Source organism: Sinocyclocheilus anshuiensis, unplaced genomic scaffold (assembly GCF_001515605.1).
Source record: "Sinocyclocheilus anshuiensis isolate Anshui unplaced genomic scaffold, SAMN03320099.WGS_v1.1 scaffold521, whole genome shotgun sequence".
Lineage (NCBI taxonomy): Eukaryota > Metazoa > Chordata > Actinopteri > Cypriniformes > Cyprinidae > Sinocyclocheilus > Sinocyclocheilus anshuiensis.
In genome coordinates this window covers 386,389-400,940 of record NW_015540882.1, presented here as the reverse complement: position 1 = coordinate 400,940, position 14,552 = coordinate 386,389, and the positions used below count along the sequence as shown (strand labels likewise).

Sequence of the window (14,552 nt, the reverse complement as noted above, 5' to 3'; positions counted from 1 at the left end):
CTCATCCAAAAACAATCCCCAGCATATTCTGTTATCAGACACGACTGGAACTTCAAATGGGACTGGCTTCTATGGTCAGATGAAACTAAAAAATGAGCTTTTTAACAACAAACACTCAAGATGGGTTTGGTGCACACAGGGATAAAAAGTACCCCATGTGTACAATGAAATATACTGCTGTATTTTTAATGTTGTGGGCCTATATTTCTGCTGGAGGTCCTGGACATCTTGTTTAGATACATGGCATCTTTGATTCTATCAAATACCAGCCGATAAAACATCAGAAAGTGACTGACTCTGTTAGAAATCTTATAATGGGCCATGTTTGGATCTTCCAACCGGACAATAATCCAAAAACAAACCTTAAAAACATTTATGTCATAATGATATTTCCCCCCATTTTAAATTCTTATTCTCCAGTGAAAGGTTAGATTTATGTGATTTTTTTTAATAAAAGATCAAAAGGATTAACAATGCAGATTTATTTTCACAGCCTTCTTTGATCATATTTACCAAGGGTGCCGATAATTCTGACCAGGACTGTATATATATATACACACACACACACACACACACACACACACACACATAAAATAAAATAAAAATTATTAAAAAAATAAAATAATTTTTAGTTTTTATTTTTGCTAAAAATAAATAAATAAATAAATAACCTAAAGGCATTATTTGAAATAAATTAATACTGAATACATTAATTTATACCAACAAACCAAATCTTTATGGTTAAAATCATGTAAATGTTGCTGTTTAAGGTAAAAATTGCAGGTCACCGCACTTTTTACAGTGCAGGTTGTTCATTCATACGCTAATAATTGGCAAAGGAAAAAGATTTAGTGAGACACGCGCTGGAAATGTAAACAGACAGTTACGTAGCAAAGTCAGAATCAAATAATGAACAAATGTGGTGTGAGGAGCTTCGACATGTTCAATGACGGAGAAGGAGGGGGTCAGTTTGACGTCAGGCAGGAGAAATCATCTCCATAAATAAGAGGGAAAGAAAGCTACAGATGGAAGTAAGTGAGCAGCAGTCTCAAGAGAGCACAAGTTAACCTTCATCTCTTCCGATATGCCGAATTCAAGCAGCTCCACATCTTCCACAAAGAGCGTCCGGAGAGCTGCGTCTGAACTCGAGCGCTCCGATTCCATTACGGTAAGAGTCTTCAGCTACACTCATTCCTCTTAAATAGCGTTAGAATTAAGAATAACAATAAAAACAAAGAATAATTTGACATCTGTCCTCCTCGTCAATTTCGGAATCTTTTATTATAATAAAATGAAAACGCTTTTACGCATTAAATTTAATGGGAGTTTCGTCATGAAAAAAATATACTGATTATGACTACATTAATTAATTAATACAGAAAGTAATTAAATATGCCACATTTAAAAATGTATGAATTTTATTTCATTTTCTTTCTTGTTAAAAATTACATTTTTTTAATATAAAATAATGGCATAAGTATACAGATTTATACATTATGAATAAATAAATAAATAAATACAAAATGAGAATTAAAAACTACAGAGTGTCGTTCATGAAGTTAGTTCTGCATTGATTTGCAGGTGCCACTTAGTTTGATATTACACTCTAAAAAAAAAATGTTGGGATGTTTCAACCCAACTTTGGGTCAAATATGGACTAACCCAGCTGTTGGGTTACATTTTTTAATTAAATGTTTAACCCAAAAGTTGGGTTAGTCCATATTTGACCCAAGGTTGGGTTGAAACAACCCAGCATTTTTTAGAGTGTATGTAATGCAATTAAATGCATACATTTGAGTAATATTTTGTGAAATAACAACTTATTATTGAAAATGGTGTAGCATTTTTTATCACTGTTTTGCTGTGCGTAAATGGACTCTCCATTGAGATTTACGCACAGTATTACGCGGTGATCAAAAGCTACGGAAAGCAGTCTATAAGTGGCTGTAACATCGGCTCATAAGCAAATGATTAAGTCTGAGCTATATGACAGGTTTACATAGACTGCATTGAAGTTCTTATGCGCTTTTGGAGATGTAAAACACCTCCATCTGATGTCCAGAAGGTAAGCAGGGCTATATTATTATTATTTCTGTTCTAGATGGATATTTAAAATGGATCGAAAAAAATGTGTGGTCTTGAAACGAATCGCGCTCTTCTCTTCGAACAGTCGCAGAAGTTTGTGGGAAGGCGGCAGAGTTTGATCGAGGATGCGCGGAAGGAGCGCGAGGCGGCGGCCGCGGCGGCGGAGGCTGCGGGACTCAGCGAGCAGATCGTGTTTGAGTGCAGCGATTCCCCTGGGCACTTCAACTAAAAGAGCAGATTTCCTAAAAGAGCAAATCACGGTCGGTTCGCGTCTTTTTACAGACGCCGTTCTGGCTGTGTCCTCTTGGTTGCGGTTGTTTCCTCCAGCATCGGGCTGGAGGCGTGCACACCTCCCGGTCCCATGCCCTCGCGGCGGGATGATTGGTTCCTCGGCTCGGGTTGTGGCTCACGCCCACGCCCACGCCCTGCCCTGGTTCCTTTCTTCCCGGAGGTGCATGAGGATCTGATGAAGTCGTGGACAGCCCCTTTTTTCAACCAGAAACCACTCGTCTCCCTCCATTCTCACTACCCTTGATGGCGGGGTGGCTAGGGGGTACGTTGACATTCCCCAGGCGTCTGCCCTGTATGCCATAGCTATCCTGCGAGTACACCAAGCCAGGGCATTTAAATGCACGAGGGTAGTACCAACCAGAGGTGGCCAATCCTGGATCTGCGAGTCTCGAATCGGGCCCTTCTCAAGCTGCCTTTCAAGATGTTGATGCAGAAGCGCATCATCAGATGCCTCCAGCCCCAGGATTGGTTTGCAGCGGTCGACCTGAAGGATGCTTACTTTCATACCTCGATGTGCCCTCAACACAGGCAGTTCCTACAGTTTGCGCTCGAGGGTAAGGCATGGAAGTACAGGGTCCTCCCCTTCTGGCTGTCCCTGTCCCCCCGTGTCTTTACGAAGGTCACGGAGGGCGCCCTTGCCCCGCTACGGAAAGTGGGCATCGGGATCCTCAACTATCTCGAGCATGGCCTGTGTGCGAGAACAGTTGTGGGATCACAGGGACCTAGTGCTCCGGCACTCTGCCAGTTGGGGCTCCGGGTCAACTGGGAAAGGAGCAATCTCTCCCTTGCGCAGATAATCTCTTTTTCCAGTATGGAGTTAGACTCGGTGAGTATGGTGGCGCGTCTCGCCAACGAGCATGCCCAGTCCGTGCTGAACTGCCTGAGTTCCCTTAGAGGCAGGACAGTGGTACCACTGAAACACTTTCAGAGGCTCCTGGGGCATATGGCATCCGCATCCGCAGTCACGCCGCTCGGATTGCTGCATATGAGACCACTTCAGCACTGGTTACACTCCTGAGTCCCGAGGTGGGCATGGCGCCACGGTACAGTTCGCGTGACCGTCACGCCAACATGTTGCCGCTCATTCAGCCCCTGGACGGACCTTGTCTCTCTACGGGCCGGGGTGCCCTTAGAACAAGTGTCTCGGCATGTCATTGTCAGGACGGATGCCTCCAGTACGGGCTGGTGTGCTACATACAACGGGCAGGCAGCCTCGGGTTTCTGGACAGGGCCTCGACTACTTTGGCACATCAACTGCCTCGAGTTGCTGGCAGTGCTACTAGCCTTGCGTCGGTGACGGCCACTGCTGCAAGACAAGCACGTGTTGGTCCGCACAGACAACACTGCGGCGATTTCGTACATCAACCGGCAGGGAGGTCTACGATCACGTCACATGTCACAGCTTGCCCGCCATCTCCTCCTCTGGAGTCAGACGCGGCTCAAATCGCTGCATGCTGTCCACATTCCGGGGGAGCTCAGTCATGCAGCGGACCTCAGCACGGACGCACTGGCACACAGCGTGCTCTCTCAGGGGCTCGGCACCATTTGGCCCCCGCGTCCAGACTGTTGGAACCTCCACGGCAGACCTAGCTGATCTGTCACCTGCAGTGGTTAACACGATCACTCTACGAGGCAAGCCTATGCTCTGTCCCCCCCTGGTGCCCTCTTGGGACCTCTCTATTGTCCTGGCAGGACTTCAGAGGGGTCCCTTTGAGCCGCTGGATTCAGTCAAGCTTAAGTTTCTGTCTGCTAAGACAGCGCTCCTGACTGCGTTCACTTCCATCAAGAGGGTCGGGGACCTCCAAGCATTTCACAGACACTGTGCAAGGTCAGGGAGGATGAGGAGCAGGTCTTACTGGTTGCGCCTTCTGGCCCACCAGGACCTGGTTTCCGGAACTCATGCTCCTCGCGACAGCCCCTCCCTGGCGCATCCCCCTGAGACAGGACCTGCTCTCTCAGGGGCTCGGCACCATTTGGCCCCCGCGTCCAGACTGTTGGAACCTCCACGGCAGACCTAGCTGATCTGTCACCTGCAGTGGTTAACACGATCACTCTACGAGGCAAGCCTATGCTCTGTAATGGAGTCTGTTCGCGAACTGGTGTTCTTCTCGCCGAGAAGACCCCCGTAGATGCACGATTGGAGTAGTGCTTTCTTTCCTGCAAGAAAGGTTGGAGCGTAGGCTGTCACCCTCCACCTTGAAAGTGTATGTGGCTGCCATCGCATGCACGATCTCATCGTCAGGTTTCTGAGGGGTGCCAGAAGCTTAAATCCTCCTAGGCCACCCCTGGTGCCCTCTTGGGACCTCTCTATTGTCCTGGCAGGACTTCAGAGGGGTCCCTTTGAGCCGCTGGATTCAGTCAAGCTTAAGTTTCTGTCTGCTAAGACAGCGCTCCTGACTGCGTTCACTTCCATCAAGAGGGTCGGGGACCTCCAAGCATTTTCGGTGAGCGAAGAGTGCCTTGTGTTCAGGCCGGCCTACTCTCTGGATACGTGACCAAGGTTCCCACCACGCCTTTCCGCGATCAGGTGGTGAATCTACAAGCACTGCCCTTGGAGGAGGCAGATCCAGCCCTTGCGTTGCTGTGTCCCGTAAGAGCACTGCGCATATACGTGGACCGCACCCGGAGTTTTAGAAGCTCTGAGCAGCTCTTTGTCTGCTACGGAGGTCAGCAGAAAGGGAAGGCTGTCTCCAAACAGAGGTTGGCCCACTGGATAGTGGATGCCATCGCCTTGGCGTACCAATCCCAAGGCATGCCGTGCCCCCTGGGGGTGAGGGCTCACCCCATACGGAGTGTTGCCTCCTCCTATGCGCTGGCGCACGGCGCCTCTTTGGCAGACATCTGTAGAGCTGCGGGCTGGGCGACACCGAACACCTTCGCAAGATTCTACTGTCTCCGCGTTGAGCCAGTTTCTTCTCGTATGTTGGGTAACAGGTAATTGGCAGGAAGAGCTGGCCTGTGTCACGCTTGCTGCGCCATTCCCCCTCACCCGGGGATGCGAGCGCCTTTCTCCTCCTCCAGTAAGTTCCCCGTACGGCGAACCCTGGTGGAGTATCCTCCAGCACCCCCGGCAGTCAGACTGGGCGGAGCAGTCTGACGCCAGGCCCAGTATCGGTGTTAGCTTGCCCGGGTCTCCGGTCAGCCCCTGTACTGGGCTAGGTGTCCATATGGCTTGATCCCCTGCGGGCAATTCCATATGTGTATTCTTCCACGGTAAGGTTTCCCTCTTGGTAAACCCGTGTCTTCCCTTTGACAGAGTGTTCTGTCAGTCTCTGCTGGCAGTTGTTCCATCCCTACTCTCAGGTAGGACCTGCCTCAGAGACCCATTCCATATGTAGTACAGCCCCAGGCCTGGGTCAGTCCATTTGAGAATCTCCACATGTTACCTCCCTACGGGTAGGGTGTGGTCTCCGTAGCGCCCTTCTCCGGAAGGCTCGCTTCCCCATCGTTCTGCCTAAGCTGTAAACATCAAATCGGAAAGACTTGAAGCAAATCTTTCATTGAAGGTCAAAATCCCTTCTGTTAATAAATTTCTGTGGGAAAGGAACAGCGGCTTGGCTATCTCCAGCAGCGATGTATTCAACTGTGGTCCCTGTGGGTTTTCCAAATGTCAGCGAATTTGCGCTGGGGCGGTGGGAAGGTTACGACCTTTGCGTAGCGTTTGTCTGACACGCGGCCGCTTGCCAACATTGGCTACGCCATGGGGTTGTGACGGGGTTCAGGTTGTGGCACTTTCCAGGGCTCCATAATGTCGATCAAGACATAACTCGTAGTGACCGACAGATAGGGAACGTCTCGGTTACTGCGCCATTCCCCCTCACCCGGGAATGCGAGCACCTTTTCCTCCTCCAGGACGTTCCCTGGTCGGCGAACCCTGGTTGAGTATCCTCCAGCACCCCCGGCAGTCAGACTGGGAGGAGCAGTCTGACGCCAGGCCCAGTATTGGTGTTAGCTTGTCCGGGTCTCCGATCAGCCCCTGTACTGGGCTTGTTGTCCATATGGCTTGATTCCCTCTGGGCGATACAATATGTGTATTCTTCCATGGTAAGGTTTGCCTCTCGGTGAACCCATGTCTTCCCTTTGACAGACCACTCTGTCAGTCTCTGCTGGCAGCCGTTCCTCCCTACTCCTAGGTAGGACCTGCCTCAGAGACCCATTCCATATATAGTACTGCCCCAGTCCTGGGTCAGTCCATATCAGTGTCTCCACATGATACCTCCCAAGTAAACCACCCAAGGGCTCTCAAGTAAACCCCCTATGTCGTCACGACATAACGTCTCCGTTCCCTCCATCAGGGAACGAGGGTTACGTACATAACCGAGACGTACTCTTTCATAAGATGTGTAATAGCGCCTCCTTCCATATAACAGTGAAAACACAAAAAGCTGGAAAATTCTGTCACTGGTGGGGAAAGAGTTAAACAGCCTCAACATTTTTTTTATAACAATCACTTTTGATATTTTTGGTTCATTTTACAGGGATTTACTGACCCCGTTTACAGAAAACGACGGAAGATGATTGGAGACATTGCCTTCAAATACAAACAGTATGTTGTAACCGTGTTTACCATGCAGTATTTGCTTGTCTGGACATGTTGGCAGATATTTCATTGACAGCTGTCTCTTTTTCCAGAGGAGAACCGATTCCCAGAGTGGAGTATATGGAAGAGGAGATCGAAACATGGTGCGTTGTACTAAAATAAACAAACAATCCTTGACGAAACCCAGCCAGAGATTCTCACATTGTGTATTTCATTCAAGCTTCTCACATGCAACCTAATGTGTGTGCAGGCGTGAGGTTTACTCCACCCTCAGAGATCTGTACACCACCCATGCCTGTAGTGAACATTTAGAGGCTTTCCACTTACTGGAGAAACACTGTGGCTACAGTCCTGATAACATCCCTCAGCTGGAGGATGTGTCCCGCTTCTTAAAAGGTACCAATCCGATTATAGCACAGCCAGAAAACAGCACAACCCGTAAGTCATTCAACGTTCTATTTATTATAACAAATCATGTTTGTTACTAGAAATGTTCTTCAGTACTGCCAGTAACAGAAAAGTAACAGAAAATAGTAGCAGTATAATAAAACCTCATTTGACATTTGACAACATTTGAAAACCACCCAAAATACCTTAGCAACCACATATAACATCTTAGCAACCTCATACCCATGCCACAGCAACCACCCTTCAACTGTGTACCAACACCCTAGTAACCACCCAGAATATGCTAGCAACCACCTAGAACACCTTAGCAACCTTACAACCAATGCACAGCATCCACTCATCAACTACATACCAACACCCTAAGAACCACCTAGAACACCTGATAGCCATGCCACAGCGACCACTCACCAACTTTTTTCTACAGTACTACCCTGGCAACCACCCAGAACACCTTAGCAATGACATATAACACCTTAGCAACCTAATAGAACACCTTGGCAACCACCCAGAAAACTTAAGTAACTACCAAGCAACTACATACCAACAGCCTAGCTACTAATAGCCCTTACCAACCACCAAGAACATACACATAGCAACGCCATAGCAACCCATCCTGAAATTCTTAGGAACCATTTAAAACAGCCTAAGAACTGAATAGCAATGCAATAGTAATCGCTGAGAAAACCTGCAAAGCAATGTCAAACTAATCATCGAGAACACCCTAGCAACCACATACCAATACACTGGAAACCACCCTGAATACCCAAACAACCACCTATAGCACCTTAGCAGACCTGAAAGCTATACCACAGCAACTCAGCAACTTCATCCTACAGTAACAAACTGGCAACCATACATAACACCTTAGCAACCCCATATCATGCACTAGCAGCCACATTGTAATGCTGTAGCAACCACCTAGAACACCTGCATAGCAGTGTCATAGCAATCACCTAGAACACCCGAGCAACCACATAGCAACATCCTAGCAACCACTCAGAATGCCGTAGGAATGGTATAGCACTGCCATAGTAACCTCTCAGAACACCTGCATAGCAGTGTCATAGAAATCACCTAGAACACCCGAGCAACCACATGGCAACACCTTGGCAACCACCCAGAACACCCTAGCAACCACTTAGAACACCGTAGGAATGGTATAGCACTACCATAGTAACCACCTCAAAACACCAGCATAGCAACGTCATAGCAATCACCCTGGCAACTGCATAGCAACAGCCTGGCAACCATCTGGTAGTGAGTTGCTCTCTCTCTCTCTCTCTCTCTCTCTCTCTCTCTGTCCTGTATGAAGAGCGCACAGGTTTTCAGCTGCGTCCGGTGGCAGGTCTGCTCTCCGCTCGGGATTTTCTGGCCAGTCTGGCGTTCCGTGTGTTCCAGTGCACACAATACATACGGCATTCTTCCTCCCCCATGCACTCGCCCGAACCGTAAGACACTTCCTGTCCCACTGTTTACATTTATGAAGACACTTCCTGTTTATTATGCATTTGATTTACATCCAGACATCTGCTTAGTACAGTACATTCTGAAACACTGCAAACCACATAAAATAAAGGTGCTGAAATATATATACTGTATATAATGCAATTATGAAATGATAATAATAAGTGCTGTAACGAAGAAAATACACTTCGGAATACTTTTAAAAAGAGCACTTATTACAGAAGTAATATGCTTTAAAAGAGAATACTCAAGTGTGAACTGAATGCAATGTTTTTGAATATTTAATTGTGTGTTAATTGCAATTAAATGAAAACAAATTATAGCTTAAATTTATATCAAAATGTAATTAGCTTAACATTTTTGAGTAGAACTGAAGCTTTAAAATTATAAATAAGTACGTTACGTGTGTATTTAGTATGTTAGTATCAAAATAAGTGTACTTTACAGCATGACAAAAGATTATTAAAACAACTATTTAAAATAAAACTTGATTAAAAGTGTACTTATGTGTGTTAAGAACCATCATTTCATTAATATTATCTGCAACAGTTGTTCAAAAATATGCTTTTAAGATTTGAAGTACACTACAAGTGCACATTCATTACAGCTAGGTGCACTTCTTTTTCACAAGGGAAGCATTTTTTATATAGTAAAAACACACACAGTGCAAAATTACATACCCACATGTGAAAAGTAATATTCACTCTATGAAAATGATGGTCACAGATAATCACAGTAATTTTATGTTTTCCTTTCCAGGGATTGTGTCCATGAACTTCTCGGACATGTACCGATATTGGCTGACAGAACATTTGCACAGTTTTCTCAGGTAAAAATGTCAATGTACATATCTCATATTTCCTTACATATTCAATCTATATTGTGAAATCTGTTCTCTCAGAACATTGGTCTGGCCTCTCTTGGAGCTTCTGATGAAGATATTGAGAAACTGTCAACAGTGAGTACAAAACATCTTTATCAAACAAGCTTTATCAAACTCTGCTCTACTAAAAGCACTGGATGTGTTTGTTGTGCTGTATGTTTTCAGCTGTACTGGTTCACGGTGGAGTTTGGACTGTGCAAGCAGGGAGGGGCGGTCAAAGCGTACGGAGCAGGACTGCTCTCATCTTATGGCGAGCTGGTGGTAGGCGGCAGTCTGTCATTTATTAAATAAAAAAAAAAATGTTTTGCTGTTTTTTAGCACTTGCACTTGACATTTAATGTCACCCATTTTCTTAGCATTCTCTCTCAGATGAGCCAGATCGACGAGAATTTGACCCGGACACTGTAGCTGTTCAGCCGTACCAGGATCAGACTTACCAGCCCGTCTATTTTGTGTCTGAGAGCTTTTCAGATGCTACAGAGAAACTGAGGTGAGCTGCATCAAATACTCTATTGCTGTGAGTACTGTGTGTTTGGCCATCAGATAATTAGCTATCAGTGAAAATAAATAAATAAAAAAAGTGTTTCTAAATAAATGCATTTATAAATAAATAAATATAAAAAAACGAATAAAACACATTGACAAGGATTAAAACACTCACTTATGATAATTATTTACAATTAAATAATCACAACTGTATTTTTTGAAAGTGCTAAAATAAAAATGTATGAGGATAAAAACATATACAACACAATTATATTCTCAGAATGAATTAATGAATGAATTTATTTATTAAACTTATAATACCATAGAATTGCATATTCTCATAATGAATGAATAAATGAAAATAATAAAAATTATTCTTAAAAATTTGAGTCAAAACATATGATAAGGATTAAAATACATCATGGCTTCTATATATATATATATATATATAGCTGCTAGAATAAAAAATAAAAATAAAAAGGTACTGTTAGCAATTTTGTATAATGTATGTATGATGATTAAAACATACAGCACACAGTTGTTCTCAGACTGAATTAATTCATACATTTATTTATTTATTTATTCATAAAATAAAAGGTGCTAAAATGACTAAAAAGGTACTGTAAGCTATTTTATATAATGGATGTATGACAAAAACATATAAATGTGTACAATTACATTCTCAGAACAGATACGATTGTGTCTAAACAAATGAAAAAACTATAAAAATATATACAAAATAAACAAATGCTCGCCAATAAAATAAATGCATTAGCATTTTAGTTTTTCATTATTATTTTTTATTTATTTGATGCATAACATGTTTGTAATATTTTTTTGGTTAAAATATGCAAGAATATGCAGGGGCAATTGTCATTTTTCTGATTAATTTGAAATAGTCTTGTAGTGAGACAAAATATTATTTAATTATTAATTCCATGTAGTCTTTAAATTAATACTAATTGCTTTTATTTAAAATAGTTTTGGAATGCATAAAGCATGTCACACCATAGGTCTACATAACTACCTATGTATTTATTTATTTACTAACTCATATTACTCTATTAACATTTTCAGTATGTATTTCACAAAGATTAAAATACGCCTTACAAATACAGCAAGTAGTGATTAATAAATGGTTTTTATTGTATACATATTGTTTTAATTGTTTGCAATTGAATAATTACAGTTGTTTGTATGACAATAATTATATACTCATTTGTTTTTAAAACAGAGCATATGTGACCCGCATCATGAGACCATTTTCGGTGCGGTTTGACCCGTACACAGCCAGCATAGAAGTGCTGGACAACCCACTGAAGATCCAGCAGGGGCTGGAGACCATTAAAGACGAACTGAAGATTCTCACAGATGCCCTGAATGTGTTGGCTTGATTCTGCCGCGAGGAGCCAATCAGCAGTCCCATTCCTCTCTGCTTCATATGTGACAGTCTCATCGATATGCTGTGTGTCTATGTCCACATCTGCTGCTACAGACATTGTTGCTTTTAAAACGCTGAGTGCCAACCTCAAAACCTCACGTCGGAAGTTGATTCCAGAAACCTTAAAAGGACTGTTCCCCCCAAAATGAAAATCATGTTATCATTTATATCATTATCTATGTTGTTTCAAACCTAAATGACTTCCCATTGGAAGTCATATATTGGAAGTCAATGGTAACCAAAACTGCTTGGTTACCAATATTCTTCAAAATATCTTTCGTCATGTTCCACGGATGAAAGAAAGTCTTTGGTAAAAATAATAAATGTTGGAAACCAAACAGTTGCGGTTACCATTGACTTTCATTGTATAGACAAAAAATATGGTGAAAGTCAATGTAAGCCGAAACTGTTTGGTTTCCAACATTTTTCTAAATATATTCTTGATAGATATTTTAAATGCTGGTAACCAAACAATTCCGGTTCACATGCATTGACTTGAAACGGTTTAGTTGCCAAAGTTCTTCAAAATTTATACCAAGAAAATATTTTAAATGTTGGTAACCAAACAGTTTTTATTCTCACTGATTTCCACCAAATGGAAAAAAAAAAAAAAAAGAGTCAATGGGAACCAAAACCTTTGGTTGCAAACATTCTTCAAAATATCTTCTTGGTAGATATTTTAAATATCGGTATTAAATATTCCCATTGACTTCCATTATATGGGCTAAATAAATAAATAAATAAAAAGTCAGTGGGTACTGAAACGGTTTGGTTGCCAACAGTCTTCAAAATGTCTTCTTAGTATATATTTTAAATGTTGGTAACCAAACAGTTTTGGTTCCATTAACTTCCACTTTATGGACAAAAAATAAATAAAAAAATGGAAGTCAATGGAAACCAAAACTGTTTGGTTACCAACATTCTTCAAAATATCTTCTTTCATGTTCCACAGAAGAAAGAAAGTCATACAGGTTTGGAATGAACATGAGGGTGAGCAAATAATGACATGTGGATGACTCTGTGAATAAACAGAGATTATGTCAATATGACATATTCATTTTTTGAGATAGATTATACCCAGTGTAAATCAAGTTATTAAAGCTATTGAAGCCAAAAGTTATTTATGAAATATCACAAAATGAAGTACTACACTAAAATAAACTTGAAATATGTACAGTATAATCAAATATGTATTATCAATACACATTCTGAATGTATTAGTATTCAAAATATATTCTAAAAATAGACCATCAATACATAGTGTAAATCAAGTTATTAAAGCTATTGAAGCCAAAAGTTATTTATGAAATATCACAAAATGAAGTACTACACTAACATAAACTTGAAATATGTACAGTATAATCAAATATGTATTATCAATACACATTCTGAATGTATTAGTATTCGAAATATATTCTAAAAATAGACCATCAATACACTGAGCTGATGTATTCTCCTACAGATAGCAGAAATATTTTATTAATACTGAATGGCGAATCATTCATAAAATAGTTCTGGCCTAATGATTGGTGCCTGTTTATATTTATCTGTCTCCAGAAAATATGAAATATAAATATGAATGTTGCAACAGTCTCTGCAAACAATTGCATAAAAAGTGAAAATACCATTTCTACTAAGTTGCAAGAAAACTGTGTGCAAAGTGGATATTATGTGCTACTATAAAGAATTATGTTTGAAAAATATCGCAAACTATACTTGTGGTTGACTTTCTGACGTTATATTCAGTCGCCCCTTCCATAAATGCCTTTTACAGTCTGAGAATGTTGGTTTCAGAAAACTGAAGACAATCTGAATGAACTGATCTGACTGAAACTACAAAAGGTTTATTTGAGATAAAACAGCCACCACCAGATGGTAGTCTAAGCATGTATGTAGGTGAGGCGTTCAACACGAGCACTTTTTGGGTGAGTGGACCGGACAGCATAATGACTAGGGCTCTTGTAAGGGTCATGTCATGAGCTTAGGAATGGGATAAGGACTCAGATTTTGGATCCAGTCAGTGGGAAAGATCTGCCATTCGAATACGCAACCGACCACTAAATGCATTTTACGAAGACGGGAAGAATCCCACAGTGGAATGCGTCATGTAGTAAATCAGTAGGTGTAGGATATTCCTCTAACTAAGACTGAGATATTCCTGAAGATTGTAGTTTTCATAATTTTGACCATTAAATTGAGGTCACTGAGTTTAAAACAAAAAGCCATTCATGCTAAATATTAGATATTGCTGACTGTAGCCTACATAAAGTCTCCTGAGCTTTTGATCGATGACCTGTAATGATTTGTGCTGGACTGCTTGGTCCTGTATCACGCGCAGTTCTATCCATTATTGTGCATGGCAATGTGACTAAGATGAAATATGATTGATTGAAGATAAATGATTTATTGCAAGGCCCTACAGATCTTTTGGGGTTCCTGCTTCCCTCATCTGATGGATAACAGGAGACAGAGGAAGAGAGGTTTAATGTCTTTATAATGGTGCTTCCAGTAACAGAGTGCATTGATAATTCATGCCAGCAGCAGGATCCTTTTTTTTAATGCAGCGCTATTCGCGCTTTCACCAGCAGAGGCGCCACAGGAGCAATGCTTTTCTCCAGTTCTCTTAATTTCTCACAGACTTCACGATATTTAGCAGCGTTTTGAATATTTAAACACGTTTTATTTGCATTTCACAATACAACCTTTCTGAACGCTGACCTGCACGTTTTGTCAGCCATTCTCGTGTTTGGCTTATTTAACTACGTGGCCTACTTATTAACTTCTTGGCTTATTTAGCAGTTTTAACTTAAAAATGGAAAATTAAGATTTCTAGTCCTAAAATGAGTTTTCATCGAATATTCATTGGCCTATCCGAGCACGTACACTGTAAAAAATAAGTGTAATTTTAACTGTAAAATTTTGTAAAAACGCTACGGAAAAAAACTGTTCATAGA

General features: G+C 41.8%; 1 protein-coding gene across 1 annotated transcript; it reads left to right on the top strand.

Moving 5' to 3' along the window:
• The first annotated feature begins 1,048 nt into the window (after positions 1-1,048).
• LOC107688572 (tyrosine 3-monooxygenase-like) lies at positions 1,049-12,199 on the top strand. The gene is made up of 13 exons (XM_016486276.1): positions 1,049-1,168; positions 1,994-2,065; positions 2,171-2,301; positions 2,905-3,283; positions 6,855-6,922; positions 7,009-7,059; positions 7,167-7,312; positions 8,637-8,772; positions 9,548-9,617; positions 9,690-9,746; positions 9,837-9,932; positions 10,028-10,161; positions 11,392-12,199. Exons 1-13 carry the CDS (start codon positions 1,085-1,087, stop codon positions 11,549-11,551), a joined length of 1,584 nt encoding a protein of 527 aa, XP_016341762.1. The 5' UTR covers positions 1,049-1,084; the 3' UTR covers positions 11,552-12,199.
• The last annotated feature ends 2,353 nt before the right edge of the window (positions 12,200-14,552 follow it).